This window comes from Heliangelus exortis, chromosome 10 (assembly GCF_036169615.1).
Source record: "Heliangelus exortis chromosome 10, bHelExo1.hap1, whole genome shotgun sequence".
Classification (NCBI taxonomy): domain Eukaryota; kingdom Metazoa; phylum Chordata; class Aves; order Apodiformes; family Trochilidae; genus Heliangelus; species Heliangelus exortis.
Window position 1 is genome coordinate 16,436,974 of NC_092431.1, and position 26,673 is coordinate 16,463,646.

The 26,673-nt window shown below is 39.2% G+C and overlaps 3 protein-coding genes across 7 annotated transcripts in view; 2 read left to right on the forward strand and 1 right to left on the reverse strand.

Moving 5' to 3' along the window:
- OTUD4 (OTU deubiquitinase 4) overlaps positions 1-10,063 on the forward strand; it is a 32,530-nt gene extending 22,467 nt beyond the window's left edge. Inside the window, exons 16-23 of one of the 3 annotated variants that reach the window (XM_071753737.1) lie at positions 491-611; positions 1,786-1,841; positions 2,376-2,534; positions 3,106-3,244; positions 4,224-4,303; positions 4,379-4,493; positions 5,185-5,225; positions 7,438-10,063. In XM_071753737.1, coding sequence (XP_071609838.1) covers positions 491-611; positions 1,786-1,841; positions 2,376-2,534; positions 3,106-3,244; positions 4,224-4,303; positions 4,379-4,493; positions 5,185-5,225; positions 7,438-8,667 — 1,941 coding nt within the window. In that variant the 3' untranslated portion in view covers positions 8,668-10,063. Of the gene's footprint in view, positions 1-490; positions 612-1,785; positions 1,842-2,375; positions 2,535-3,105; positions 3,245-4,223; positions 4,494-5,184; positions 5,226-7,437 lie in introns of all 3 variants that reach the window. The other 2 variants (XM_071753734.1, XM_071753736.1) reach the window with 2 other exon arrangements.
- Positions 10,064-10,651: 588 nt separating this feature from the next.
- Positions 10,652-26,654, reverse strand: ABCE1 (ATP binding cassette subfamily E member 1). 2 transcript variants are annotated; one of them, XM_071753742.1, is made up of 18 exons: positions 26,537-26,654; positions 21,135-21,299; positions 20,734-20,819; positions 20,157-20,254; positions 19,721-19,838; positions 17,769-17,906; positions 17,537-17,606; positions 16,386-16,482; positions 15,247-15,336; positions 14,550-14,671; positions 13,731-13,952; positions 13,272-13,331; positions 13,129-13,187; positions 12,842-12,952; positions 12,609-12,751; positions 12,386-12,508; positions 11,198-11,309; positions 10,652-10,957 (listed from the first exon to the last, which is right to left on the reverse strand). In XM_071753742.1, exons 2-18 carry the CDS (start codon positions 21,235-21,237, stop codon positions 10,910-10,912), a joined length of 1,800 nt encoding a protein of 599 aa, XP_071609843.1. In that variant the 5' UTR covers positions 21,238-21,299; positions 26,537-26,654; the 3' UTR covers positions 10,652-10,909. The 2 variants fall into 2 exon arrangements, with proteins under 2 accessions (XP_071609843.1, XP_071609842.1); XM_071753741.1 differs by lacking the exon at positions 26,537-26,654 and adding an exon at positions 26,347-26,489.
- The window catches only part of ANAPC10 (anaphase promoting complex subunit 10), a 36,445-nt gene continuing 36,293 nt past the window's right edge, over positions 26,522-26,673 (forward strand). For both annotated transcript variants that reach the window (XM_071753743.1, XM_071753749.1), the window contains exon 1: positions 26,522-26,671. The gene's annotated coding sequence lies outside the window, so the exon portion shown is untranslated. The remainder of the gene's footprint in view (positions 26,672-26,673) is intronic.

The window sequence follows — 26,673 nt, forward strand, 5'->3', positions numbered from 1 at the left end:
AGTATAGGTGAAAGATGGGCCTTAAGTCTCTTGCTTTGTGGAAGTGACTTCCAGTGCAGTATCTCTCAGTCCTTGAATTACTAATTAGTTATAGTGGTGTAATTGAGAAGAAATGTGCAGCTTGTCCAGGCTGCAAAGAGCAGGTAAAGACTGAAGCCTGATGGGCAGAGGTGTGGGTACCTGTGTGCTCTATTCACTCACCTGAGGAAGCAGGATGTGATTTTAAGCACACAGTGTGTGAGTGAAGCAATTTTTCTTTGTCATATTCATGTGAACTGATGAGTGCTTTTGAAAGATACTTTGCAAAATTTAGCAGTGAATTGGAAGATTGGATGAATCTGAATTGTATTGATCAGGACTGCTTCCTCCCCCTCCTCCCCTCTTCTTCCTGTCACAGAGACACAAAGGCTTAATGGTATCTTTCAGGATGATGGCAGAGTGTCATTGAACTTCTTATAAACATCCATGTTTCTGCTTTTGTCAACTTTAGAATCAGTCAGTCTGTCAGGCTGCAACACAGACTGTGGATAATTCAGACCAGAAGAAGTTCTTAAATAATGACAGAAGAAAGAACAAGTGGACATCAGAGGTGGAAGAGCAGAAGGATAAAGGTAAAAGGAAATGGTTTTAGATCGAGCCTTTTTTGTTGTTGTTTGCTTGCTTTTATTACTGGATTCAGAATTTACTCAAGATGGGGCATGTGTTCAGAAATTTAGAAAATGAGGGGAAAATTATCATAAGTAATTGTACCAAAACTAAGCTAGGCTCAAGGTAGCAAAGGTGTAATTAGGAAAGAAAAGGTACATATTTTCCTGCTTTGTGACTGTGGCTGATAGCAAGCAAGAATGCTGATACAGAGAAAGTTCTTTGCCACAGTGTCAGATTCTGAGCTGCATGGCATGTACCAGCTTTCTGGTGTTTGTGATGCTCTGAATTGCCTTCCCTCTTCTGACACTAGTTTAAAAATAGGAATAAACTGTACTTCCTTCCTAGTATTTCTCATAATTGGTATTGTTTTAATTCACTATGTATTATTGTGGTGGTGCATATACTGAGCTTTTATAAAGTCTGTATCAGTTTAGTGCTACTATTAAACTTAAGGAGATGATTTTGTTTGGGAAGCAGTGGAAACCAGATTTGAACACAATCTAGAATGTGAAGAACTTTTCCAGATGTTAATATAGAAAGATTATGCCATGGATGTTTTCATCACCTCCCCCACAAAGTGCTTGCTGGTGCTTAAGAAATTAAACATTGTGCATTGCTCTGAAACCTTGCAAGATCTTTGGAACCACTGAAGACTTCTAAATTGATCTGTCTTATACTCTGTCAAAAGCAGACAAGTAGACAAGACATTGAGTTTCTGTTATTTAAACACTTGAATCTGGAAATGCAGATCACAATATTTTGAATTTAATCAAAGTACAAACAATTCTTTTTCACTATGAGGGATTTAGGATGAACTATGTGTGTTTAAAGAGAACCTGACTTTATTTTCTGCTTCCCTTAAGCATTGCTGAAATTGTTAAACATCAGTAAAGAACTCTGGTAGAGCTTTAAAAACCCAGGTTGAAGTAGCTGTTTTGTTACTGCCCTATTTATTTTAGGATGCTTTGATTGTTGATAAAATAGTCGGTTTTTAAGTTTTCTTAAGTAATATGTGCTGAGGTAGGTTTTGTTTTGAAGGTTCAACTTTGCAAAGACAAACTTTAACTGGCTTAAGTTGTGACAGCCATACATGGTGTCATTGGTCATTTACTGGGTTATTATGTCTTGGTGTTACAGAATCAAATTCCAGGCAGATCCACTTAAGTCAGAAGCTTGAGCCAAATTCATCTGAGGTAATAAAGACCAAATTTTTTTTTTTATGTGATTGTTTTTCTGATACATGATTAACAGAGCAATAGCTGCCTTTAGAGCTGTGAGTGCTGCTGCTGCTTTACAGCTTTTGGTGAAATATTTCTCAAGTTGGAGGCCTGTATTGCTGTCAGCTTTCCTTTTCCCTCTAAGCCATATTTACAGTCTTTCTGTGCAAGAAAACGTGGGCTATCCAGAGCACTCAGCAATTTGGGTTTGTAATTGCTCAGTACAGTTTGTACTTTCAGTATAATGGGACCACTGAAGATTTGATGTTTACTAACAGCTACTGTGCTAAGAGGCTACTATGGTCTCTGAAGGTCAGTGAAGATTTGTGGCCTCTTGCTGGCTTTTAACCTTTGCTGTCCTTTCAATGAGCAGAATGTTACATCAGTATAATAGTCACTGGGTGCTCACCCCACTTTGTATGTAGTATGGTTTGATATGTTTGAATGCTTCATTGAAAAGTAAATCCTACTGCTAGAATAGCTGTGTCTGTTGTTTTAACTTTGCTTTAGAAGAACAGTCAAGATGAGAGTTACCCAAAAGTTTCATCTCCTTTGGAGCAAGTAAAAACAGATTCTTCAATTCTTGCTGAGCAAGTAAGGAATGCTTGTTTGATTTCAAAGTTTTCCAGTCAGGAGACTTCAGACAAAGGGGAGCTTCATCACAGCCACGTATGTATTATAATACTGGCTTTTAGTTAATGGTAATTTCTGTGGGGATTATGCTAAAATTCCATTTTTACAGTTAGGAATGTGTTTTGTCCAACTTAAAGAATATGAAAGGACAACTCTTGATAGAAAAGCGAAAGTAAATCCTGTCTCTTCTGAGAGAGGGGTTATCTCAAATCTTTCTGCTAAGATAACCATGCTTTTCACTTTAAATTCTTTGCCTTTGGTTCTTCAGATTTCTCTAAGGTTATTGGTAATCGTTTGTGGGGGTGGCTTCTCTTTTTGGATGGGAGAGACTAAATTTAATGCTTCTGGAGGTGGTTATAACACTGATGGCTGGCTGTGGTACAGGCATGTTCTGGGCAGAGCTCAGTGCAGTTCCTCACACAGGGGTGTGATGTATCTCTCATTCTCTTCATGTATACAGCCTCATAAGTCACTGGTTCATATTTTGCTATGAGGGTGGTCTGGATAATGCTGAGTCCTCAAGCCCTTTTTGGTAGAAGTCAGACATATCAGGGACACCAGCAATGGAGATTCAGAATTATTTAACATGATCTCTTTGTTTTCATAGACCGTGACAGAATGCTTACCAAGTGTAACTCCAGCACCCTCACCAGTTTTTTCTGAGGTGCATTTACCTCCAACAGTGCCTTCTGTACCAGCCATTGTGCCAGCTTGGCCAAGTGAGCCAGCAACCTATGGACCAGCAGGTTTGAAGAAATATTAACATAAATCAGAAACAGTTACTAACTCTGAAAAATACTTCAGCTGTCTTGCTAAATTGTAGATGCCTCCAGGAGAAATTGTTTCTAATAACTTCACATTCTGAAGGCAGTAATTTATAGGAATATGATTTCTCACTACTGAATGTTCATGAGAGTTGATTGCTCATATGTATAATTCACCCCTGCCTGAAGGTGGAAGAGGGATGCATGCTCAACTCTCCATTTTTCTCCTGAGAAACAGCACCGAGTTTTGAGGGGGATTATTCTGAGGATCTGCTTAAGGTAGAAAATGTTGTCAGCAAGTTGAAACTTGGTATGTGTTGAAGCTCTTTGATTCCCTAAGGACTCAGCTTGGGTCTGAAACAAATGAGATCCATTTGGGCCTGAGCTGCAAAGCCAATATAAAGGTTTTTCTGGGCTGTGCAAATCTTCTGATGTGTGGAATTAGCTTACATTCAGTATTGCTCATTACATCAGATGCTGGATTTTCTCTCCTGCTGCTGTGTATCTGTACAGCTTTCAAATCAGCATAATGTGCTCACATGATACAGTAACAGGCCTGTCATACTTGTCTGCATCTGTGGCAGGAGATGTGTAGCCCAGTTAATCTGAGGTCAGATTCAGAATTGGCTGCACGTGACTAGGCAGAATGAGAGCTGCAGAGATGCATATATAGGTTTCAGTCTCCTCTTCCCTGTTTTTTGTTTATTTTCTTCTGGTATTCAGAACTTGAAAAATAAATATGGGAAGGGTTTAGCCATTTTGAGAAAGCTTAACTGTTTCACCCTTCCTGAAAACTATTTTCTGTGTTTAGTCAAATCTTTTTATTTTTAAGTTCCCGAGTCAGTAATTTCCTCCTATGGCTTCTATTTTATTCTTTCCTTCACTTGGTTGAAACTTTCTTTCCTGCTGTCACTTTCTTCTGTGATTGTACAGAGTTGAGAGAGCTGTTTTTTCCCCTTAGGTATTTCAGCACAAATACCAGCTTCTTCACTGATGGCAGCCCCAGCAACAGGACCTGACTCTATTGTGTCACAGGCTCAGGTAACATCTGCTCCAGTTGCTGGAGTTCCTGTGTCGCTACAAGCAGTTAACCAGCCCTTAATGCCTTTGCCTCAGACTCTGAATCCTTATCAGGATCCACTATACCCTGGATTCCCTTTTAGTGAAAAGGGAGAAAGAGCCATTGCACCCTCTTACTCCCTGTGCAATACTGGGGAAGATTTGCCTAAAGGTGAGAAGCGACGACACGGTCTGGATTTTTTTATTGGTTTTCTTGACTTGAAATGTAGATAGAGACAGCTTCTTTGGTCCTGTTGTTTGTCTGTGTCATAAGATCCAACTGCTGAAATTGCATGATTTCAGGTGTGGGTGGGAGCACTGAATACAGTTGCAGCTCTTTAGATTGTGTTGCTAACATTGCCATTATTTTAAGTGGTTACACCTGGAAATCTGATCAGATCAATTTGTGGTTCTTTGCTTGACCCACCATAACCGTGAGGCTTTGGATTTTCTTTGGAGAACTGTTTCCTTTTACAGTAGACAGTTTTCTCTTGTAAACCAAAACTTGGAAGTTGTTGAGCATTTCCTTACTGGTCTGGGAAAATAGAGGGTTTGGTATTCTAAAAATATGGAATATGCTGATAAAGTATCACGTCTGACTGCAAAGTAGTGTTTATTTACTGAACTGTTACTTTAAAAACTAACTTCAGTTCCACAAACTATTAAAACTGAAATTTAAACACAGTTCTACATATCTTACTGTAGCAAAACCCCCCACCCAAATGAACCCAAGACATGTAAGCAGCAGCTGAATACTGGTGTTTCTCTGCTGAAATGGAACGTTATGCAGGCACTAATTTTTGGATCAGATTAAGTATAGTATTTTAGGTGTTCATAGATCTTTTTCTGTTTTTTTTCCCCAGATAAGAGTATTCTTAGATTTTTCTTCAACCTTGGTGTGAAGGTAACTCTTCAATCTTATGTTTTTGTTTGTTACACCATAGAATTTGCTTGTATTTGGTAGCACTTAGAGTGAGGAAGCTTGTTTGCTGCAGCTGTACACTTCAAATTCATCTTTAAATTTTAAATACTTGTCTTCTGTTAACTGGGATCCCAACAGTAGTCCACACTGCAGTGCAAGTCAACAGTAGTGAATCTTATCTCCAGCAGTGATAGTGAGAGCTCTGTTTCCAGTTGTGACTGTACAGTCAACAGATGGTGCTGTACAGGTTCACAGGTAAAGCCTTGAGAGTCTGAGTCTGTGTTCTTTAGGAAGCAGTGGATAGCAGGGGAAAAGACCTTTTGACTCTGTACTGGCAGAGCCACTGCAGAACAAATACTGAGTATGTCTTTTTCCCAGGGAACAGTCCCTTAAGTAACTTGTGTGTCTGTCCATTCTGCTCAGGTTAAGGACAAGAGTATTTTACTTGCAAGTTTCTAAGTAATTGTAATAGTGGTTGATGTGTTTATGTGGTGCAAATCTGTGTGTGGTTGGGGAGGAGGCTCATCCAAAAAAGGCAACAGTTCTTCTGTTTTTGGTGAGGACTAGTTGTTTGCTTAGCTTCTCTCTTCTGCACATAAAAATGTTCCTTTTTTACCTTCTCTAACTTTCTGTCAGAGAAGCCCTTTTGTAAAAGGTGCTGAGAGCTCTCAGACTTAATCCACGTGACTTTGGCCATAAGTAATGATTTTCTGTGGTGTTTATGCATGGAAAGAGGGAATGTTCAGCACAACTTACAAAGTAAATTCTGATTTGATAACTGTGTACCTAACACAAGCCTCTTTGCTTAACAGAAAATGTGTAAGTCATTAGCAAGTGTCACTGCAATATATTTAAAGAGCATTTGTTTCCTAAGCCAACAGCGATTTGTGACACTCCTTGTTGGTACTTGGTAGTATTTTAGGATATATTCTGTCATTTTCCTGCTCCAGCACCATCTACTGGCCAAAGTTCCATGTGCTTTAGTTGTTTTCTTCAGCCGGTGACCCGTGTAGCACGGCCACCTGGGGACTACTTCCTGCAGTACCCACTAGCCCACTGCTTTGGTCCCAGATCCTGCCACTGTTATCCACACCCTTCCCACTGCTTGTTCAGAGTGAACTGACCAGTTCCCATCAGAGGAGGGCTCTGTAGGCTTCTCAGGATGCTTTGATCTGGGGACTGTTTCCACAGATGGCACAGTTAAGGCTGACAGATTTTGGGCACTGCCATCTCTCTACCAGCTCCAGTGTTTTCTTACTCAGTCTTTTGTCTCCAGCAGCCTTGCGTGGTGTCCTGTGTGACCTGAAATACACATATTTGGCACATTGTGTTATAAAAACATAGTACAGTGTTGCTGTTGGGTCAGTTGCTGTGTGCCACTGTGCAGAGTCTGCTTATGAGCTCTGAGCAATGCAACCATAAAGCACTGTGTGTGCTGCAGGGCCAGTGTGAAGTAAGGAGGAAGGGAAGGGGGTTACCACCTGAGGTGTGGGGGGCTTGAGTGCTGTGAAACATGGCTCGTGCTCACTAACAGCACAGAAAAAGTTGCTGCTGAAAATGGTGTTCGTTGTGTGACTCCCACCAGTAGCTGGAATGTGTGCTGTATATTTTAATAACACCTATCCCCCTACTTTATGAGTGGGCTTTTAAGAAAGCTGATCTGTGGGGTTTGTGTATACATAAGGAATTCAACCTTAACAAATTGTCCTAGGGGAAATTATAATTATTTTTTCTCCAAGTGAAAATGGGTTTGTGGTATGACTTCTTCTTTTGACTGTTACCCCTTAGAATTTTGAAAAGTGAGCCAGCAGGGAAAAGGGCTGATTAGTAATTGTGATTCTGGAAAATGACTGTGAAATGTGTGTCTTCAGTTGCAGAGCTGAAGCTTGACTAAATAGCATCATGTGTTCAAAGTAATTACATAGAATTACATAGAAATTGTTAACCAGGTTCTCTTACTACTCCTAACTGTTGCCCATTGCAACTGCATTTAGAAGGAAAACAAAAAACGAGAACATCATTGTGGAGTCCTAGACATTTAGACTTGAGGGCAGTGAGGGTAAATAAAATGAGCCTTCAATTTCCTGTAATTAACTATCTCAAAGTGGTAAATGACCTGTGTGCTATTATACTTATCTAAATGTTCATCAGACCAATTAAGTTGTTTTGGCTTTTTTTTTCCCCTGTCTTGCAGGCATACAGTTGTCCCATGTGGGCACCCCATTCTTACTTGTACCCCCTGCACCAGGCCTATTTAGCTGCCTGTAGAATGTACCCAAACGTGTCCCTTCCTGTCTATCCACACAACCCCTGGTTCCAGGAGACTCCACCGACTCAGAATGAGAACGAAACTGCACGAACAAACATGCACTTTGCTGTTCAGAGTGAGGCAAGAGCCAACGGTCAAATCCCACAACTCAACAGCAGATCTCCATCACTGCCTCTGATCATACCTACAGCCCAGGTGTCAGAAGGTCAAGGACAGGTCTGTGTAGAATCAGAGAATCCAGTGCAAGCTCTCCATGCAAGCTATGAGGAATCCCTGAGAGGGAAGAATGTGTTCCCACAGCCACCCTTTGGACACAATCACTTCCTGGGGGCTGTTCCAATAGCACCACCTTTCTTTCCTCATTTTTGGTATGGGTACCCAGTTCAGGGTTTCATTGAAAATTCAGTTGCAAGACCCAGCGTTGTCATGTCACCTGAGGACAAAGAGGCAACACCAAGCACCTCTGCCAACATCTATGTGGCTAAAGAATGCAGCCCTCCAGTTGCTGTAGGAAACTGTGCAGAACAGCTTCAGAAGCCTCACAGCAGCAGCAGCAGCAGCAGCTCCAGCACGGTGCCATTCCCTGTGGGAAGCAGTGAATGCTCTTCCCCGAAGGACCCTGCAGCCAGGGCGCCTCAGCTGGAGCAAACAGGTCCTGCAGCTCCTCCTGCTAAAGCAGCTGGGCAGCAAACACAGGGGGCTGAGAGGCGGACAGCAGTGCCCAATGCTTCCCCACTGCTGGCAGAACCAGCAAAAAATGAACTGAGAAACAGCATTCCCAGCAGTCGCAAGGACAAGGCTGATAAAGGCAGAGATTCCAAAGGTGCTGGTAACCTGCAGCCAGAAAGCAGGGCACAGAAAACGAGGGAAGAGAGCTCCGAAGATGAGAGTGAGGTTTCTGATATGCTGAGAAGTGGTAGATCCAAGCAGTTCTATAACCAGACCTATGGAGGCAGAAGGCCCAGGCTTGAGTGGGGTTATTCCAGTAGGGGAGGATACCAGTTCCAAAGAAATGAGGAAGCCTGGAAAGGACCAGCAGCCAGCAGGGGCAGGGATGATGGGTACCAGTATCAGCGAAACTTCAGAGGGAGGCCGTACAGGAATGACAGAAGAAGGGCAACACTGGGAGATAATCAGAGGGGGCATCAAGCATAGAGAGAATGGAAAATTGAGAGTTCTAAAATGTGAAAAGTAATTTGAAGTAGCAGTTTAAAATCTTAAATATTTCTTTTTAGTAAAACATGAGGATATGTTTAACTTTTGGTGAGTAAAGACTAGGAGAAGGTGAACTACCCTATGTTGTTTTCTTGGGGATTATAGTTTGTTTGGCTTAGCAGTTTTTCCTCAATGTCAATTTAGAAAAAAACAAGATAGGTTTAGTGTTTGGTATTTCTTTTTCCCCACAAAGCTTTGAGTTTGTGATAGAAGATGGATACATATCTTTACTAGAGTGACAAATTATAGCATTTGAGGTGATCTGAATTCTGAAATTGACGATAACATTGCACCAAATAAAAATGTATATTTTATCATACAATGCCTTAGTTCTGAACTGAGCTAAAGGAATTCTCAGCCTACTGCACTGTTGTCTTTGATATGCTTCCAACCCAAAGGCCTTTCATCTCAAAAGAAAAAAAAAATCTGTCAGACTTGAATGTTTCTCTTCAGTGTGTTACACATATGGCAGCCAGCTAACCCTGTGTCTTAGGTATGTTGTATATAGTCCTTTTAATATTCATAGGGTATATTTTTGAATTTTAAAATTTTGTTGAAATCAAAATCAAGACAAGCAGTCAAGAATAGCTGTGTATGAACTGATAGGAATGGCTGTTTCCACCAAGAATTCTTAATGCTGGTGTGACTAGAATGGTGCCTATGCCAACTGAATAATTACAAAGACAATAAAAATGTAGATGCTATGCATTTCCAAAATAATTCTGCATCTGTTATAATAGCAGAAGTTTTTTTAATGCCACTTTAACACTAATGCACTGACAAATCCTAGATATTTTGCAAGGAGAGATGCATAAAGTACATGTTACATTTTTTAAGTTTGTATGATTGAGCTACTGTTCAGTATTCTTCTGTTGTTGCACTGTTGATGCAAATTTTAAGTTTTGCATGTACAGCTCCTTGCTGGAACTACTTTTTAAAAGCAAGACAGAGAGTCTTGGTGTGCTCTGCTCTTCCCTACAGTTCAGAAGAAAGTGGCTTCTGCCTTATATTTTTACACTGTGTCAGAGTTCTGATGCTGTTTCTTCTGACTCCGATAATCTCTGAAGTGTTCCTGTTGCCTTTGCAATTTGGATCTTCAGCTGTCCAGACTTGGAGAGTGCAGCATGCACAGTATTCACTCAGCTCTGTTGCTCTGTAAGATTTAACTGTTGTGTGTATTTTTCTATCTCTGTATATACTCCTGTAGGTGACGGTACCCTCCCATTTATGTCTGATTCCTTGATCAGGAAACTTGAGTGATAGTTAATGTGATGAATTTCTTTTCAGATGCATGCCATGTATAAAATCCTACTTAAAATAAATGTTTGTCTTTTCACTTTTTTCTACATTATATTTATGTTCTGAAACTCCTGCAATGACGTGGTGGTGGTGAGGATGTGCTGTGGGTTTTGTTTTTTCTTTCAATCAAAATACTTTTCCATTCAGAAATGCATTCAGGATTTCAAAAAGAGGAGGCCTTCAGTTTTTCAGGTTGAGAACTAAGCAAGCCCTGAGGGATTTAACAGTGTAGATACCATTGTGGTCCTCCATTTACTGCTTGCAGAGATTTAAAGGGGCTTTCTGTCATCTTTGTACTCCCATCTTTTGTGTGCTCATTTCTGTAGCATAAGAAAAGTTGTGCATGACATCATGTAAATGTATTTTTGAATTAGTAATGCAAGAACTTTTGCACTGTGTCACAGAAGAGCTGTAAGTTAGGAGGATATTTATTTGTGGAACCTTCATCCAGGGAGATTTTTAAAATAGTTGTTTCTGCAGCTTGACATTCCTGGTAAGCTTCCTTCTTGTATATAAAACAGCTTCAAAGACTTTTAAAATGAGGCAGTACAGTCAGTAAATGATATATGAGTAGGATATACTGAACTGAAAACCTCCCTGAAAATTTGAAAAAGCAGGAGACTCATTTGCACAATTTCAAGGTTGTCTATTTTGAAATTATTACACTGAAAATAGGGCTGTGTCACCAAAATATATAAAGTGGCAGTTTTACTCAGACTAGGATTTACACTGCTACTGGTCTCAGATGTTACACGCAGCAAGAGATTTTTAAGCTCCCAAAGATTAAGTGTTCTAAAACCTGACTGAGCCTTCTCATTCACAAATGCTTAGATTCCAATATGCACTTCTCTATGCCAGTTATAAAGATGCTGAGATTCAACGTTTAGTCATCCAGGAAAAAGTAGTTTCCACTCTTCTTTTGTTCCACATCCTTGGGAAGAGAAAAAAGGCTAAAGTTACTTGAAGTAATTTTTAGCAGAGTTGAACGTAGCTGAAATAAAAAACACTGATCTAAGCTCCTTTCTACTTATTTCTCTTAGTATTTTTTTCATGTACTGACTTTCAGCACAGCAAAAATACCAGGTTAGCCTTCATTCTGTTTCTCATTTTAAAGCCTGTCTTTATGTTAAACAGTCACAGCTTCTTTACTGTAAAGGTGCTTCTCTCTTACCTTGATTGAATTGAGTTTGTTTATTCTTGGTCTGTAATTGTTAGGGTCTCTTCTAAAAGTGATTTCAAGTTGAGATAAAAACTTATTCATTCCAGCCAAAAGAGTCTGTGGGCTGTTAAGAAAGAAGAACATTTCAGCTAAATTTTCAGAAGTTCTGTAACTATGCAGATTACAGGCAGCTTCACCTCCATCCTGAGCTCATTGAGATCTGGTAAGACAAGTGGGAGCTGTATTTTAAAGACTTGATGTGCTACATTTTCAGTCAAATCATGTCTCAGACAAGGAGTCATTAACTTCTACTCTTTCAGCAGTATCTCAGCACGGCACTGCAAGTCTTTGGACTGCTCTTAACATGTGATTTACTGTGTATCCACACAAATGTGTGCAGGGACACTTATGTACAAAGGAAAAAAAAACACAAAACCCCACATGAGCAAGATACAAGAAAGGTCATAATCTGTGCTGACAATGAGAAACAGTAAAGTGATTATATTTTAATTCAAAAAAGTGTTCTTAAAAGGGATACCATCACAACCAGGCTAGCAGTGTGCTGGAAAGATATTACACCAGTGCGCTCACTTCATCTGACTGGTGTTAAATACTGGTTGTAATATTGTTCTAAAAGCCTGTTTCAATTCAGACTGCTCCTCAAAAGTCTAATTTACATGAAATTTACAGGAACAAAAGTAGACATATCAAAGGGACAGCTTTGAAAGAATAAAACTTGGGCAGTATGTTAGGTGTTGCTGTCAAGACTTGTAGTCTACAAGATTTGCATACAGGTACCCTTAATACACTGCTATTTTTTAATAGGCCTGAAAAGTTGTTTTTGTAAGCATAGTTTAAAAATGGTCCTTTTGATCATTGCTTACAATCAATGCCACTTATTTGTTCTGATTGCAATGGTGGACAGTTGTTTAAGGCTACTTTAAGCCAGGAACAGGTCTAGTTTTTGAATGCTTGGTTACATTATCCAGCTACACCCCAGCTGTGTGTCTGGGCAGTCTTTAAGTGTGAGTCAATGCCATTTGCTTTTCCTTGCCTCAAACAAAAGCCCTAGGACATTTTGTATCACTTGATATGCAGCACATTTCCAGAGGCAGGGAGTGTTGTTTTGGCTTCTGATAAACAATTTATTTCTGTGTTTTTCTCCTTTATCTTGCTTGCTAATCCCAACACCTCTCTTACCTGTTTGCCAGGGTGTTCTTGGAAGGAATGCCATCGAAAACAATCACACGATCAGCAAGATACGTGGCCATGATAAAATCATGTTCTACCACAAAAGCTGTTTTTTTAGCATGGAGAATGAAACTGAAACAGAAAAAAGTTAAAAAAAAAGACAGATTAATGTAAACTTACTGTAAAAATACAGAAAATGTCAGTTATTTTCCCCCCATCCCCTATACTTTACCGTTTAATGACTCTAGCAGCCATCAGACGTTGTTCAGAGTCCAGATATGCTGATGGTTCATCAATTAAATAGACATCTGCAGGCTTACCCAGACAAAGAGCTAAAGCAACACGCTGCAACTCTCCACCAGACAAGGTTTGAACCTATTGGGAGCAAGGGAAATGAGGCCATGGTTTAGTTCAGGCAGAGAATTAAAGAAGAAAATTCAGGATACTGTCTCAGGCAATGAATACCTCCTGGTCAATGATGTTTTCTATCTGAAGAGGCTTCATCACATCAGTTACAAACTGAGGGTGGGTATAGGCATCTCTGATCTTCTCATGCAGTAGCTGACGGACACTTCCCTATAAAAGAAAGAATGTTGCCACTCAGTTTTATGCACCACACTACAAGAAAACAAGAAAAAGTAGAAGTAGCAGAGCTTTTTGTTCCAAGCATAAAGAAAATCTACCTGTGTACTATGAACATGCTTTTTGCAGCAAACACAATACCATACTTAATAAATAAGGCTTAAACGTACTGTAGATTTAGGACTGATCTTCTGTGGTTTGTAGCTGACATTTAGAACTGGGACCTCACCTACAAAAAGATAAAATTTATAATGAAAACAAGGGCCTCTCCAGGATCTTCAAAATAGGTTTCAAGCAAGGTATTAAGCTCTACCTCCTTCATCAGGTGTAAGTCTTCCTGCAAGCATTCGGATAAACGTAGTTTTGCCAGTTCCTGAAAACAACAAACCACATGACTTCATAAAGTGTGCATTTTAAAATTAGATTGCTTGGAGAAGTCCAGCAAGCAGCACTTGCCAGTACTTGCTTTTCAAATGGAAGAGAGATCAAAAGCAACAACAGCCTTGACTTGTGGCTAAATTCACCTTATCAATCATCATCCTGCCATCTAAGTTCTCAGAAATGAGGAGCAGACAAACACAATGGCATCATTAACACTGAGTAACTTCCAAGTTCCTGCTATTCAAGGAGGAAGCTTAGAGCATGGCTCCTTCACTAAGAAAGCAGCAGTTCAACCCACTCAGAACCAGTGATGTTGAAGCCTGGCTCCCAGACTGAAGAAGAGGCTTTAGGAGCATACTTAGGGCTGCAGAAGCAGTAGGACTGCACTTACCATTTTCCCCTAACATCACCATAATTTCAGAATCGGTGAATTCTCCAGCCACTATGGACAGTTCAAATTCTCCCATCTTTTTTTTCATTCCTGGATATTTGTACATACACATCTTTTTCACCTCTTCTTCGTTAGCTGTCTCGGCCACTTTAAATACCAGAGATGCATCTCGAAACCTAAGATTTTCTGTTGGAACATAGCCATCTAAGAAAATGTTTATGCCTGTGAAGAGAGGAAAAAAATGATTAAAAAGGTCTACAGCAAGGCAACCCAGATGAATTACAATTCTTCTCTGCAAATTCCAACCAGATAAGGAGTATGTTGGCTTTTAAATGGCATGGTAGAAGAGACAGAAACTTGAATGAAGAAATATTAAAATTTGAGAAAGGCTACAGAAGCTCTTCCTGAAAATCTCCTGCTGCACCCATTCTCACACTTAATACTGAGTCTCAGTGTAATAAGTGTGGTTAATTCAGCTGCACACTACAAACCTCTGTACTGTGCAACCTGTCTTCTGCCCTTTCCCTAATATATACAGTGTCTTCTGTGTAACTCTGCTATTTAAAAAACACCTGCAAGTATCAAAATTACATCCACAGCAAGAAACAAAGGGCATTTTATAATTAAGCCTTTGGGGTTGAGTTACATATTTAGGATCATGTAAAAAGGGAATTCTGCACAAAATAAAACTGATTTTCTACTTACTGATGTGGAACAGGAAGAAGACACATTCACATAATAGACAACTAGCATTCCATATAATTTTTTAATCCCATATAATTTTTGTGGTATATTTAAGAGAAGTATGGTAAGAGTTACCTTCTCTTACACTGAAAGGCATTGTAACAACACCGTAAGCACTTGGCACACCATAGAGGCAGCAGATGAAGTCAGAGAGATAATCTAACACACTCAGATCATGCTCTACAACAATAATGTACCTGAAACACAGAGACAGAGAGATGTTTTTAGACTCCAATAAACAAGAGTAAGAAGGAAAAATGTTGTGTAAGTGAAAGCTATCACCATGATTTTAATGTAATACAGTTTCTTAGCTTTATACCAAATAAACAATTTCAAATCTCTGATAAACATTTTTTAAACTGTCCAATAAACAGACTTTGTGAATGACAAGTTGAACGTCTGTCTCCCTGGTAAACTGGCACCTTCTTTATGTACAGCAAGTTGAAGGATATTGATTGATTGATTGATTGGAATGAAAGTATTTAGCACATCTGAAGAAAAAAAAATTCTTTCTGAGAAGAAGATGGAAAGCAGTATTCAGGTGAAAAAAAAAACACCTGTATTTTCACATATTTATTACAAAATTTACTCCAATACTGAAACCAAATTTCCAAAACACAAAATAACAGACTATTACTGTCTTAGAATATTGTAAAACATCTATTAGTGTACCACACTGCAAAGTCAGCACTGCCAGATGTTTACTCCTTCTGGAAAGTTATCTATTATTACAGTATAGCCTTTAAAAAAAAAAATTAAAGTTTGTATTTACCTGTCAGGGTTTATTAGGGATCGAATGGTAATGGCAGCCTTCAGGCGCTGCTTGACATCTAGGTAGCTAGAAGGTTCATCAAACATGAAGCTACCCCCAAAAAAAAGAGTGAAGTCTTAGTGAATGCACACTTTCTACATTTTCAAAACCTCATACTAACATTTCAACCACTAAGCACACAGAAATAAACAATATTGTCATAATTAATATTGAAACAAAAAAGAGAATTGCACATTGACACCTTGAACCTCTGCTGACTGTCATGCAAAATTGTTAAATGGTCTGAGGTTATCACTTTGCCAAAAACTTTGACAAAGTCACCAACCAATGTTACAAGAAATCATCAGTCAGTCAGGCATCCCATGCACTCAGTCCTGATTCAGATTAAATTTAACATTAACTAAAAAGTGCAGATATACTTCAGGAGACTGGAAGAAGTTCTTCCAAAAGAGAAAAAACAACTAAAAAATCCAGGAAACCCACCCTAAACCCTCAGACACCATAAAACCCCCAAGGAAAACCAGAACCCAAACAAAACAAACAAACAAAAATAAAAAAAATCAAACTTAACCATAGAATCACAGAATGACTAGGGTTGGAAGGGACCTTAAAGATCATCAGGTTCAAATCCCCTTGCCATGGGCATGGACACTTCTCACTACACCCAAAACCACCCATGATTCTTCTATCTTTCTTTCTCAGTCCAAAGGAGCCAGGAAACAGCTCAGACTACACAGCAGGGCTTTGCTGGTTGCAAGAGGGACACAGAAGTTCCCAGAGGTCAGGAGGAATCTGTCCATTTCTTATTCAGACAGGCTAAGTGAGGTACACTTTATGTGTACATTTATGTATACATTTATGTGGGATTAGAGAAAGTTTATGAAGTTGAGAATCTGAAATATAATGCTGGCCTTTGAAATTAGCTATTTCCAACCAGATAAATTAAAGTATAAAAACCCCAGAAATTATATACAAAGTATGGATCTTGGTTGCCGAGTTGGTAAAAACATTAAAAAAAAAATCCTTTTTCTTATCCATTTCAAACAAAAGTGTTGCTCCTAACAATAAATGTAAATTAGAGGACCATATTCTGAGGCAGATTATTAGAAGCAATGTGAAGAGAAGTAAATTAAACATACATATCAGCCTTCTGAATGCAAACAACTGCACAAGCAAATCTCTGAAGTTCTCCTCCTGAAAGGTCCTCAACATTTCTTTCTTTCAGATGGGTTAAGTCTGCAAATAGGTGGTTAATTTCAGATATATTATAACCAACACTACAATTCATATTTGTATTACCTACAGAAACATGTATAACCACAGCAGAAATCCTACACAGAGGAAAAACCAGAATGAAGTGGAGTAAGTGTTCAATTTATACAGAGGCATGGAAATGCTCTCTAAGTCACAGCTGCTCTGCAGCATTAGCTGATGAACTGTATGGCTGCATCACTATTTTGCAGGATTACTTTTCTGTTTGGTTTTCCACCATATGCTTCCACCATGTGTAAAGCTCTCTGGCCCTTAAAAGAAACTAAACCAGTTCTAGAAGAGTTTCTTGTTAGATTTGGCTGAACATTTCTGATTTTCAGGAAAACCCAGTCCCACAGATGTTACAGCAGATGGCTGGGGTCAGTACTTTCTCCTCAGCTTACCAACAGCAAATTGCAAGGACAGACTGTTTCACCAGTAAGCTAAGAGAGACACAAAGACCATGCTCCTGGTGGCACGATGCAGCCCCACCTTTACCACCCACATCTACCAGAAAAAACTCTGTTGTTAATTCAAAACACCTACAAAAAATTCCCCAAGCTGAACCATGCAGATATTCTTCTCAAAAATCACTATTACTCCCATTATAATTAACTACATACAGGGTTGGGTTGGTTTTTTTTTGGGAGGGTGAGGGGGTAGTCTTTTTGTCCTTGGACTGTATTTTCATATTTTCTATATGCAATAATTTCATGGTAAGATTTTGGGAGTTGTATAAACAAGCAAGAGGTGCAGATGGTAATTGGGATTTTTCCAGATTTAAAAATCAACACTTTCGACCATGAAATAAAAACTGCATTAGATTTTGTTGACTGGCATTTATCAATTAACTGCCTTTGCCACTAGGAGGTATTATTTGCACTGGTTCAGATATACTTCCAGCAACCTCTAGGCTTTAAATTAAAACTTTTTTTTTAAAAAAAGGTATAATTTAAATCTACTATCACATTAGTAGTAAATTTATTTTTTCAGTAGATTTATGACTTTCTCAAATGCTTTACTCTACAAAATTACTTACCAAGCTGCTGACATACAACAGTTTGTGTCTTGGTTTCATCCTTCCTATCCAGAATTGATCCCACTGTTCCCTGAGTGATAAATAATAAAAAACCCCACAAGGTTATTTCAACATGAAAAATTTCAGACAGTAGTGGATTTTTGACATTGAATTACACTGTTAAATAATATCTTTAAACACAAGTATTACAGGAGAAGCTCCCAGCTTCCTATTAGCTCATGCAATTTCTCACCTTTGCAGCTTTAGGGATCTGGTCCACATACTGAGGTTTAATGATAGCTTTCAGGTCATCTTCCAGGATCTTGGTAAAATAATTTTGTAATTCAGATCCTCGGAAATAAGTCAAAATTTCTTGCCAGTCAGGTGGATCCTGTGACAAAATTAAAGCCTGTGTTTACTTACACCATTCTAAAACCATAAAAAAAGATCCAATTTTAAAATTTCAATCAATACAGCAAATAGAACATGCCTGCAGGGTTAAAAAAAATAAATATCCTGGATAAAAGCTAGCTATCAAAATTTTGTATTGCCTCTGCAAATTATCCATTTGAGACAAATGGAAAAAGTATAAAACTGCAAAAGGGAGAGCAGAAGTTCAGATTATTTTTTTCCAGGTGTCACTAGCCTTTTCAAGAAAAAGCATTTTAAACTTTCACCTAGGACATCCAAAACTATTCTTAGATAGTTAAGGAACTTTGAGTGAAACTTCTTCACGGGGAAAATTATAGACTGGATTGCACAAAATATGCAATAAATTTGGGTCATTATCTCTGCTTCCAACAAACATTTCTAAGGAAACAAAATAGAAGACAAGATATAAAAACTTGTACAGTATTGTTTTATACAACATCCTGCTCTGAATGGTTCTTAGGTAATTTATTTCATGGTAAACAATACAGAAAGGGAGAGACACAGCCACATTTCCCAAACAAGCAAATACACAGAGGAAATGCTTAATTAGTTTTAGTGCAGAAGCAACATGGAATTCATACCATGTGTTTCATTATGATTTGGCTCTTCCCAGGAAAGTCTGATTTTGGAAGCATGGAAATTCAATTAAGTACACATTCAGAAAGGCAAAAGTTTTGCTATTCCTGCAATACTATCACCTGAAAGAAGAAGTCCACAAAATAATATAAACCAAACTTGAAAGAATGGAAGACATATCCGGGAAGTTATTATTTCTTTAGAGTTTAAGTAGAAGACAATAAATAAAGTTTATTATAACATTACTCTTTCAGGTAAAAAAACTGATCAAGAAAGTTTGAACACATTTGTTCCTACAAGTCCTTCCTGATGGACAAAGGTGGGCATCAGAACTCAATTGTCACCATGTAATTCGAAGTTGAGAAGGTGATAACTGAAATACCATCTGGTAACAAGATTCTCAATAGTTATTATTTATGTGTTTTCTCTACAAATATTTGCTCTTCAGAGTAGTGATAGGTAAACAAACCCCTGCAAATAATTTTGCTTTCTCAAATTGAATTAGTGTAAATACATAGGAAAATGGATTGTGATGTCTCATGAAAGATCAGCAGATTATAAATTGCTCTACATCCATCTCTCAAAAAATACTTTTAAAATTTCTAAGCATCTAGAAACATGAAGAAACAGGATTTTCAGAAATGAGTAACCAAGTGTACAGTGAGATATATCTTCAACAACATGGTATCAACTTACTTTGCAGAAGTTCATCTTCAAAAGAATCAAAGACAAAAAAGTTTAAGAGATCACAAGGATACATGTTAAGTGCTCACAGACAGAACTTTCAAATAAACATAATGTTGAACTTAGAAAAAACTCACCCCTAAACTTAAGCTACTTAAATCCCTTGATAGGGAAGTGGTAACACTGTGCAAGATAAAAAAGAAAAAGCTGACAATTTTAAGGACTGGTATAAAAAAACCCACTGAACACCCTAAGTCTGACTTAAAGACAGAAGCCCACCCCTCTGATATCTATCATTAGTGAGCTATAATTATAATTAGTATCCTTATCTTTCTTGAAAGATATATGGAATTTGCAAAAAAGGCTTTATTAACAAGTTCAGATAGGTCACTGGCTGTTAATAGGCAAAGTGCCACTGCCCTCACAAACTGTATTGCATTCACAGATATGCAAATCTGGAGGAATAACCACATCTATCTCTAATGCTAACTCTATTTTATTGCTGATACATACATCATATTTTCCAAGATTTGGCTTCTGTTTTCCTGCTAGAATTTTCAAGGCAGTTGATTTTCCAATCCCATTGGTCCCAACCAATCCCAGTACTTCACCTGGACGAGGGATAGGCAACCTGTACACAACATGGATTGATTTGGATTATATCAATGCCATCAGACACCAACACTTAGTGGTAGAGTAAATGTTACAATATTTTTTCAGACTTTAGGATTATTTCAGCCTACTTAGTTGACTTGCCAATACCATTAACAGCAGAAGGTTGTAAAACAAAACAAAACAAAACAAAAATTTTTAATAAGGAAAAAAGTGATTAACATTCATAAAGTAAGCTGCTGAAGCAGTAACCAGGAACACCTTGATGTGCATCAGTTTAGACAATCAAAACCTTGAATTTTTAATCTCTTTTACATGGTTTTGAAAAATAAAATACCTGTGAAGTTTGAAGGCATTGGCACAATATCTATGTGTTGTTTCTTTCTCCAGGTTGCTGGGTAAGTTAACAATTGACAAGGCTGCAAAAGGACATTTCTGTAATAGAAATAAATTTATCAATTACTACTGTACACAAAAAATGTGTTAACAAAATACTATGCTCTATACTGCACCCAGCTTTGCCTTTACATATTGTTAGAAGAATTTTTATGGGACTACTTCATTTTCATAGTCAGCTTTCCAAAAAAGTTCCATACCACATTTTTCAAATTAAACAGTTAGCAATTTCAATTGTTAGTCAACAAGTACAAATAAAACACACTGCATATATTCTCTAGCTCTTTTACAAAAACAGCTTTTTACTGCCAGGTGTTTATAGTCACAAAAAGTTCCAACTCATACCCTGCAACCCAACCAGTTCAGTAAACTGACACAGTACATCACTTGCAATAAACATTTACAGTTAATGAGGTCAGATAATTCAGGGAAATTGCTTTTTGAAGTTACAGTATACAATACCAAATATAATGCCATAACCAAGAAATTTCATTACTTTATTTAAAGCAGCCTTTTACCTTAATGCAAATACCACAACCAATACAAAGTGTTTCTGAGATCCATGCTATTTTGCTCTGTGATGTGACTTCTATGCAAAGTTTTCCTGGTGAAAAAGAATAACATTAGCTCAGGAAAGGTTCTGATAAATCAGAATTGACAGAAGTGAGAGTACTATCAAATTCCACAGAGGAACATGCAACTGATTAACATTCACAGAATCTTCAGATCATGCAAAGACCTGAAAAGTGCCATTTCTATGAACTGTTCAGGCTTTCTGTGGTATTTCTAGAGGCTTTATGAAAAAAAGCATGAATGACAGACAGAAAAAACTGGCAATTAGAGAAAACCAGTTCCTTTCAGTAGAACACAATTTAAAACTTTGCCAGTTGCTTAAACACTATAAAATTACACCTCTTACCCATTCGAACCACGGGACAGCTCTTCTTGCACTCCTGCCGGCATTTCTTTGGCTTACACTTGTCGTGGTTGACAATAGCAATTCTTGTTAATTTGTCTGCCATAATGCACAGTTTAGGGCTGAACACATACACCAGTTATTAGGAGTAGTGGGAGTCTTCCAGATCTTAAGGAAAAAAAGAAATGTAATTGCTAACAGAACAGAAAAGAACATAGAGATCCGAAGTTATTACTATCAGAGTTCAGAGATGAAAAAAGCCCAGATGAATTGATTTTTTTCCTCTTTTTAGCAAGATGGCAAACAGGGGAATGTCTCAGATACAATAGTAAAAGTACTGATGTGTAAATTAACATCACCCTTCGGTTCCATTACTGTTTCTCCACTGGACAATAGAACTGTTGTAATATCTGAGAATGTGTTTGTTTCCCAGACGAGCACGTTGCAGTATGAAGAGAAGAATCTTTGCTGCTGCAAATTTCAGCTTCACAAGCTGCCTTGTGTAAAGTCACCTTGTCCATGCTACTGTGTCTGGTGAAGTCTAATGGTGACTACAACTATAACTCCATTAATCTGATTACAATATTAGTTCTGCAAAGTTCTGATATTTTTGATAAATGATTAAAATACTGTAAAATTTAAACCAGTTTTCAAAGTTAAAGCTTCTGGTTATGTGCAGAAAAGTAATCCAGACAATGTGAACAGACACACGTGGTGATGTTGCATTCTGTTATCTTGAATTTCATTAGATTTTTCAGTAACTACACTTACATTCCACACTTCCTAACATGACATCAATGCCTACAAAATATTTCATAACATATTCCAGCCAAAAAGGTGACATTACTACTTGTATGCTTTTACATAAGTGTCTCTTCTCTTGCTTGGATATTTACACTGGATTGTACTGGGAGTTTACGTCAACAACTGTAGCAGAAGGCAGGGAAGGACAAATAATTTTATCTCTCTTGATAGATAAAAAAAGGTATAATCTATTTTAAAGCAGATTTATATTTCCTTTACTATATTTACACATAGGACTGGGACTTAGAATGACAATGTCTTCTAGGGGTAACACATGCTTAGGGAAAACTCCACTTGCTCCTGCTCCAAAACAACACAGACAACTGAATTAGGAGGCTCTTGGAAGTTTACAGAATATTAGATGACAAAGATTTACTTTCAGGTCTGAAGAGAGGATGTAAAAATTACAAAGCATTTCCAGCTCAACAGCAGCCCTACAGACATCAATTGAAAATAAGTTCAATTCAAGGCAATAGGTGTCAGTAGTTCAAAGACAGAACTGGAAAGGAGTCTTGAAATAGTTCAGGGTTCCACACACACACCTTGTACCAACATTTCTTATTAAAGAACATATTTCCTGTTGGTTTTCCATCTTTGTTCAACCTAACTGAGGCATCCTGCAGTGGCTGACAGCCTATTAGTGACAAATGCCTGTTCTATGAAGAAAGGTTGGGACTTTCAGCCTCCTGAAGGAAGCAAGAGTGAAACAGGTGTATGGCACGTTTGTCACATTTAAACTCCATCCTTCCCCTAAACAAACTACTGTAATATGAAAGAGACTGCATCTAACAGGGAGTAAAGGTCAGAAATGGCCATGCTACAGTATATTTAAATCCATTATTACCATAGTTACAAATATCTTAAGTGTTTCGTTCTAAAAGCAGTCATCTTACCCCTCTTTTCAATTTCCAAAGTATTTTTAATGTTCAAAGATATTCTTCATCAGATATAAAGGAATATTAGTCATGCTGTCAATCCAACTGTGACAATTTCTACTTTTAGTAGTATTCTGAATTTTTTCTTTAGTTTTGAACACTTCCTAATGCAAAAAGCCCTAATAACAGAGCTGATCTTTTTAAATAAATGACTATTTAAAAACAACAACAAAAGAAAACATTTAAAAATTTATTTTACAGTTCTGCAGCAGACCAGATGGACAAAATAGGGCTGAATATTGCAATTACACCCCTAGTCCAGGCCAAGAGTCCTTTCCCCAACAACTCAACAACCCTGTGTGGCTAAGGACCCCGAGCAGACAGACCACACTCTCTGTCTTGCAGGCAGGGTTCTCCCTGCCACTTATCTTACCTCCAGCCAGCATGAGAACTACCTCTACCAAGCTCTAGAAGACAGAGATGCCATCCTCAAGAGGTTCCTGCCCTCCCCAGCCTCCCACCCCCAGCTGGAGTTTCCAGCCTGAGCAGTACAGATAGCAGGCAGGGCTCTCCCCTCACCCATCCTCCCTCCAGCTTGGGTGCAGCTTCACACGATGAAGCAGGAGAATGGGATGGAGGCTGCTATAAAAAAACAAGTCAAAGATGGCTTGAAACAGTTAAGTTTCTGCCACCTACCTGTGCAAGCTGCAGCCCAGTTTTGGTGGGATAATCAGACTGACTGGGTCAGTAACTAACAGAGCAGGCTACGTTGGTTTTGTGTTTAAAATTTTTTTTTCCCTGTAGTTTATGTGGGCAAACATCCAGCATCTGTGGTGATGTTTTGAAGGGGTTACAGACCTAAGTACATCAAACTATATTTATAAAGTACCTGGGGGGGGAACAGAACCAATGAACCAACATGGAGACACACACTCATGCCATGCTGCTTCCAGCTACATGATGGAAGTGTCAGTTTATCCAAAAGTCTCCAGAACTCTTAAACCTTTGCCAAAACAAAAAAGAAAAAAAAAAAAAAATAAAAAAATTATGACTTCTGTTACTTTTGCAGTGTTTCCAGAACTGTCTCGATGTCTACAATCCTAACAGCCCACAAAATAAAATAATAATGATTTCTACTTAGAACTGACAGTTTAAGGTGAATTAAACAACCCTGTCCAAACCCAGACTGAACTCAAGTTACAAATTTTTATGCAGGTACTTTGGTGGCTTTCAACTTAATACAGCAAACAGGATAGTCCAATTTCAAAATTCAGACAACAGAACCCTAAATATACTGAACACAGAGCAGCAACACATACAACACAGCCACACTACAATACAGCATACAGTAATTGTTGAGGAGAGTCAGCAGTTTAAGGGCAGGAGAAACTGGTATTCAGAAGCATTTAAATTCATGCCTCTATCTCTCCTTTCCAAATCAAGAACAGCACACACACAAAAAAAGAACAAAAATATTAAAAATATTAATTTGATATTTTGACTTAGTGAATTATGATGGAGTGAAAACAGTAAATTTTTCTAGGACGACTGACTGGTGACACAGGTGAAAAACAGAGAAGGAATAACAACTGCTGGGGAAATTCTAATTCTAATTAGGAAAGTTCTAAAAACCTTGACAGTACTGATTTATCAAGGTCAAAAGCCACCAATTAAGGCAAATTACGACACTTAATGCAAACACTAAAACTTGTCTAAAAATAAAGACACAAAACTTTATCACAAGCATTTAAAGTCATCATTCTTAGGCACTCTGACAGCTGCTGCTTTGACACATCAGATTAAAAAAAGCAGCACATAAGCAGATCTTGCTACCTGTCACAAAAGGCAGCAGTAATGTACAATCCATAGAAAAAAAAAGTAATGTACTTGCATTAAGAATATTTTTTGTCTTATGCATTATAGTTATGTTAGAATTTTTTAAGTCAAATCAATTGTGACCAAGAAGGATTTGCAGCTGCATTCAACTATTCAGACTATTGAAACATTAAAGAAAAAAAAGAAGTGAAGACTGAAACATCACCAAAGCCAACTCAGCTATGTGGAGGCAAGATCTGTGTTCAGAACTGAGCCATACTTCAGTTACTTGGCAGAAAAACAGTTAAGATTGTGGTATGAATTATGAATTAGAGGGCATCAGACCACAGAGATAATTACTGTGGAAAGAAGTAAGGATGAGCAGAATTTGCATTTTCCTCTGAAAATAATTAACTTCAAGAATTATCTCTCAGTCCATTGAAAATGGACTACATACACTCACTCCATAACAAGAACAATAAAGTTAAAAACTAGAATACCCCAAGAAAATGCAAATGAAAGACAAGGAACAGATTTTCAAACTATATAAGGGAGATCACTGTGTCAAACCAGAAATAACAGTACATGATAGAAGAACAAACAAAATCGATTAAGAACGAGTCTAGATTTAAGGTTCTGAGGTTGGTTTTAGAAACTGAGGCTGCACACAAAAAGAAGTCTAAACAAGTCCCAAATCTTCCTGCTGTACTTGACTCACATTACTCATAAGGCACAGCATGCATATGAAAATAAATACAATGTTAACATGAAAGCATATGGTCAAATATACTGACGCAGCATAAGAAGTGGGTGTGTTTCGCTGGTGCTGAGCAGCATTAATTATCCCTCACCCTTCTTTTTAACACGAGGTGAAATTCATGAGAATAAATCCATAAATTAGGAGTCTGCCACATGAAAACTACAGAAGTATTTCACGGTTCGGGACTAGAGTATAGGAAACCATGGGGGAGAAACTTACATTAGAACTTGAAAACCATCACAGAAACTTGGAGTTGAAAGAACCAAGTGCAATCCACGGAGGAAACACTACCATGAAAGCCCTGCCAAGGTTTTCTTTTGTTTTTACACATACCTTGTAAAAAACAGCCTAACCCTACCACCTTATCAAACCCGCCAGAAGTCTTGATCTCTTCACCACACAAGCAAGGACCTTCCCCCAAATTAGGTAAAACATGGGTGGGTTTTTTCGTTTGGTTTTTTTTCCCCTCCGTAAGAGAAAGCCCCCTGTTTCCACAAGAAGCAAATCCCGGCTCTCCCTTCCCCAGGCCGCAGCCACCTCCAGGCGAGGAGCCTGGGGGAGCCATTCCTGCGGCAGAAGTCGCGGCTTCCACCTCCCCCTGGGCAGGAGGCTGACAGAAGGGCAGAGCCAGGAGCTGCCTGCACGGGCACTGCCCGCCCGCCCCGGGCCCATCTCTGTCAGCGATTCCCCGGCTCCCGCAGCGTGCGGCCCGGCCGCCCCGGAGCCGGAGGAACAGCGCCTGGGAGCTGCCGGGCCAAGCCGGGAGCAGGCCGGGAGCTCCCGCGGTGGGAAGGGGCGAGGCGCAGGCAACGGGAGGAAGCGGCCCCTCGGGCCGGGCCCAGCGGCGGGGGCAGGGCCGGCGGTAGGGGAAACCGGGCGGCTGCGGCAGGGGGAGGGGGCCCTTTCCCGACCCCATCCTCCCGTGAGAGAACGCCGATCGCCCCCGCCGCAGGCTCCTTACCGGGAGATAGGAGAGCGAGAGCGGGGCGGTTCCGCTCCCCGGCCGCGCCGCAGCGGGGAAGCGCTGCCCGTGCCCCGTGTCCCGGCAGGCAGCGTGCTCCGCCGCCGCTACCCGGCAAGATGGCCGCCGCCCCCGCAGGGAGGGGCCTGGGCCGGGCACCATAGAGAAGAGGGGAGGGAAGGACGCTCACCATAGAGCAAAGGCGCCCATCCGGAGAGAGAGAGAGAAAGAGAGAGAGCGGCGCCTCCGGCCGCGGGGCGGGGGGGGCGGTGTCAGACGGTTGGTGACGCCATCTCCGGGTGACGCCGCCGGAGGGACGCCTGAGGT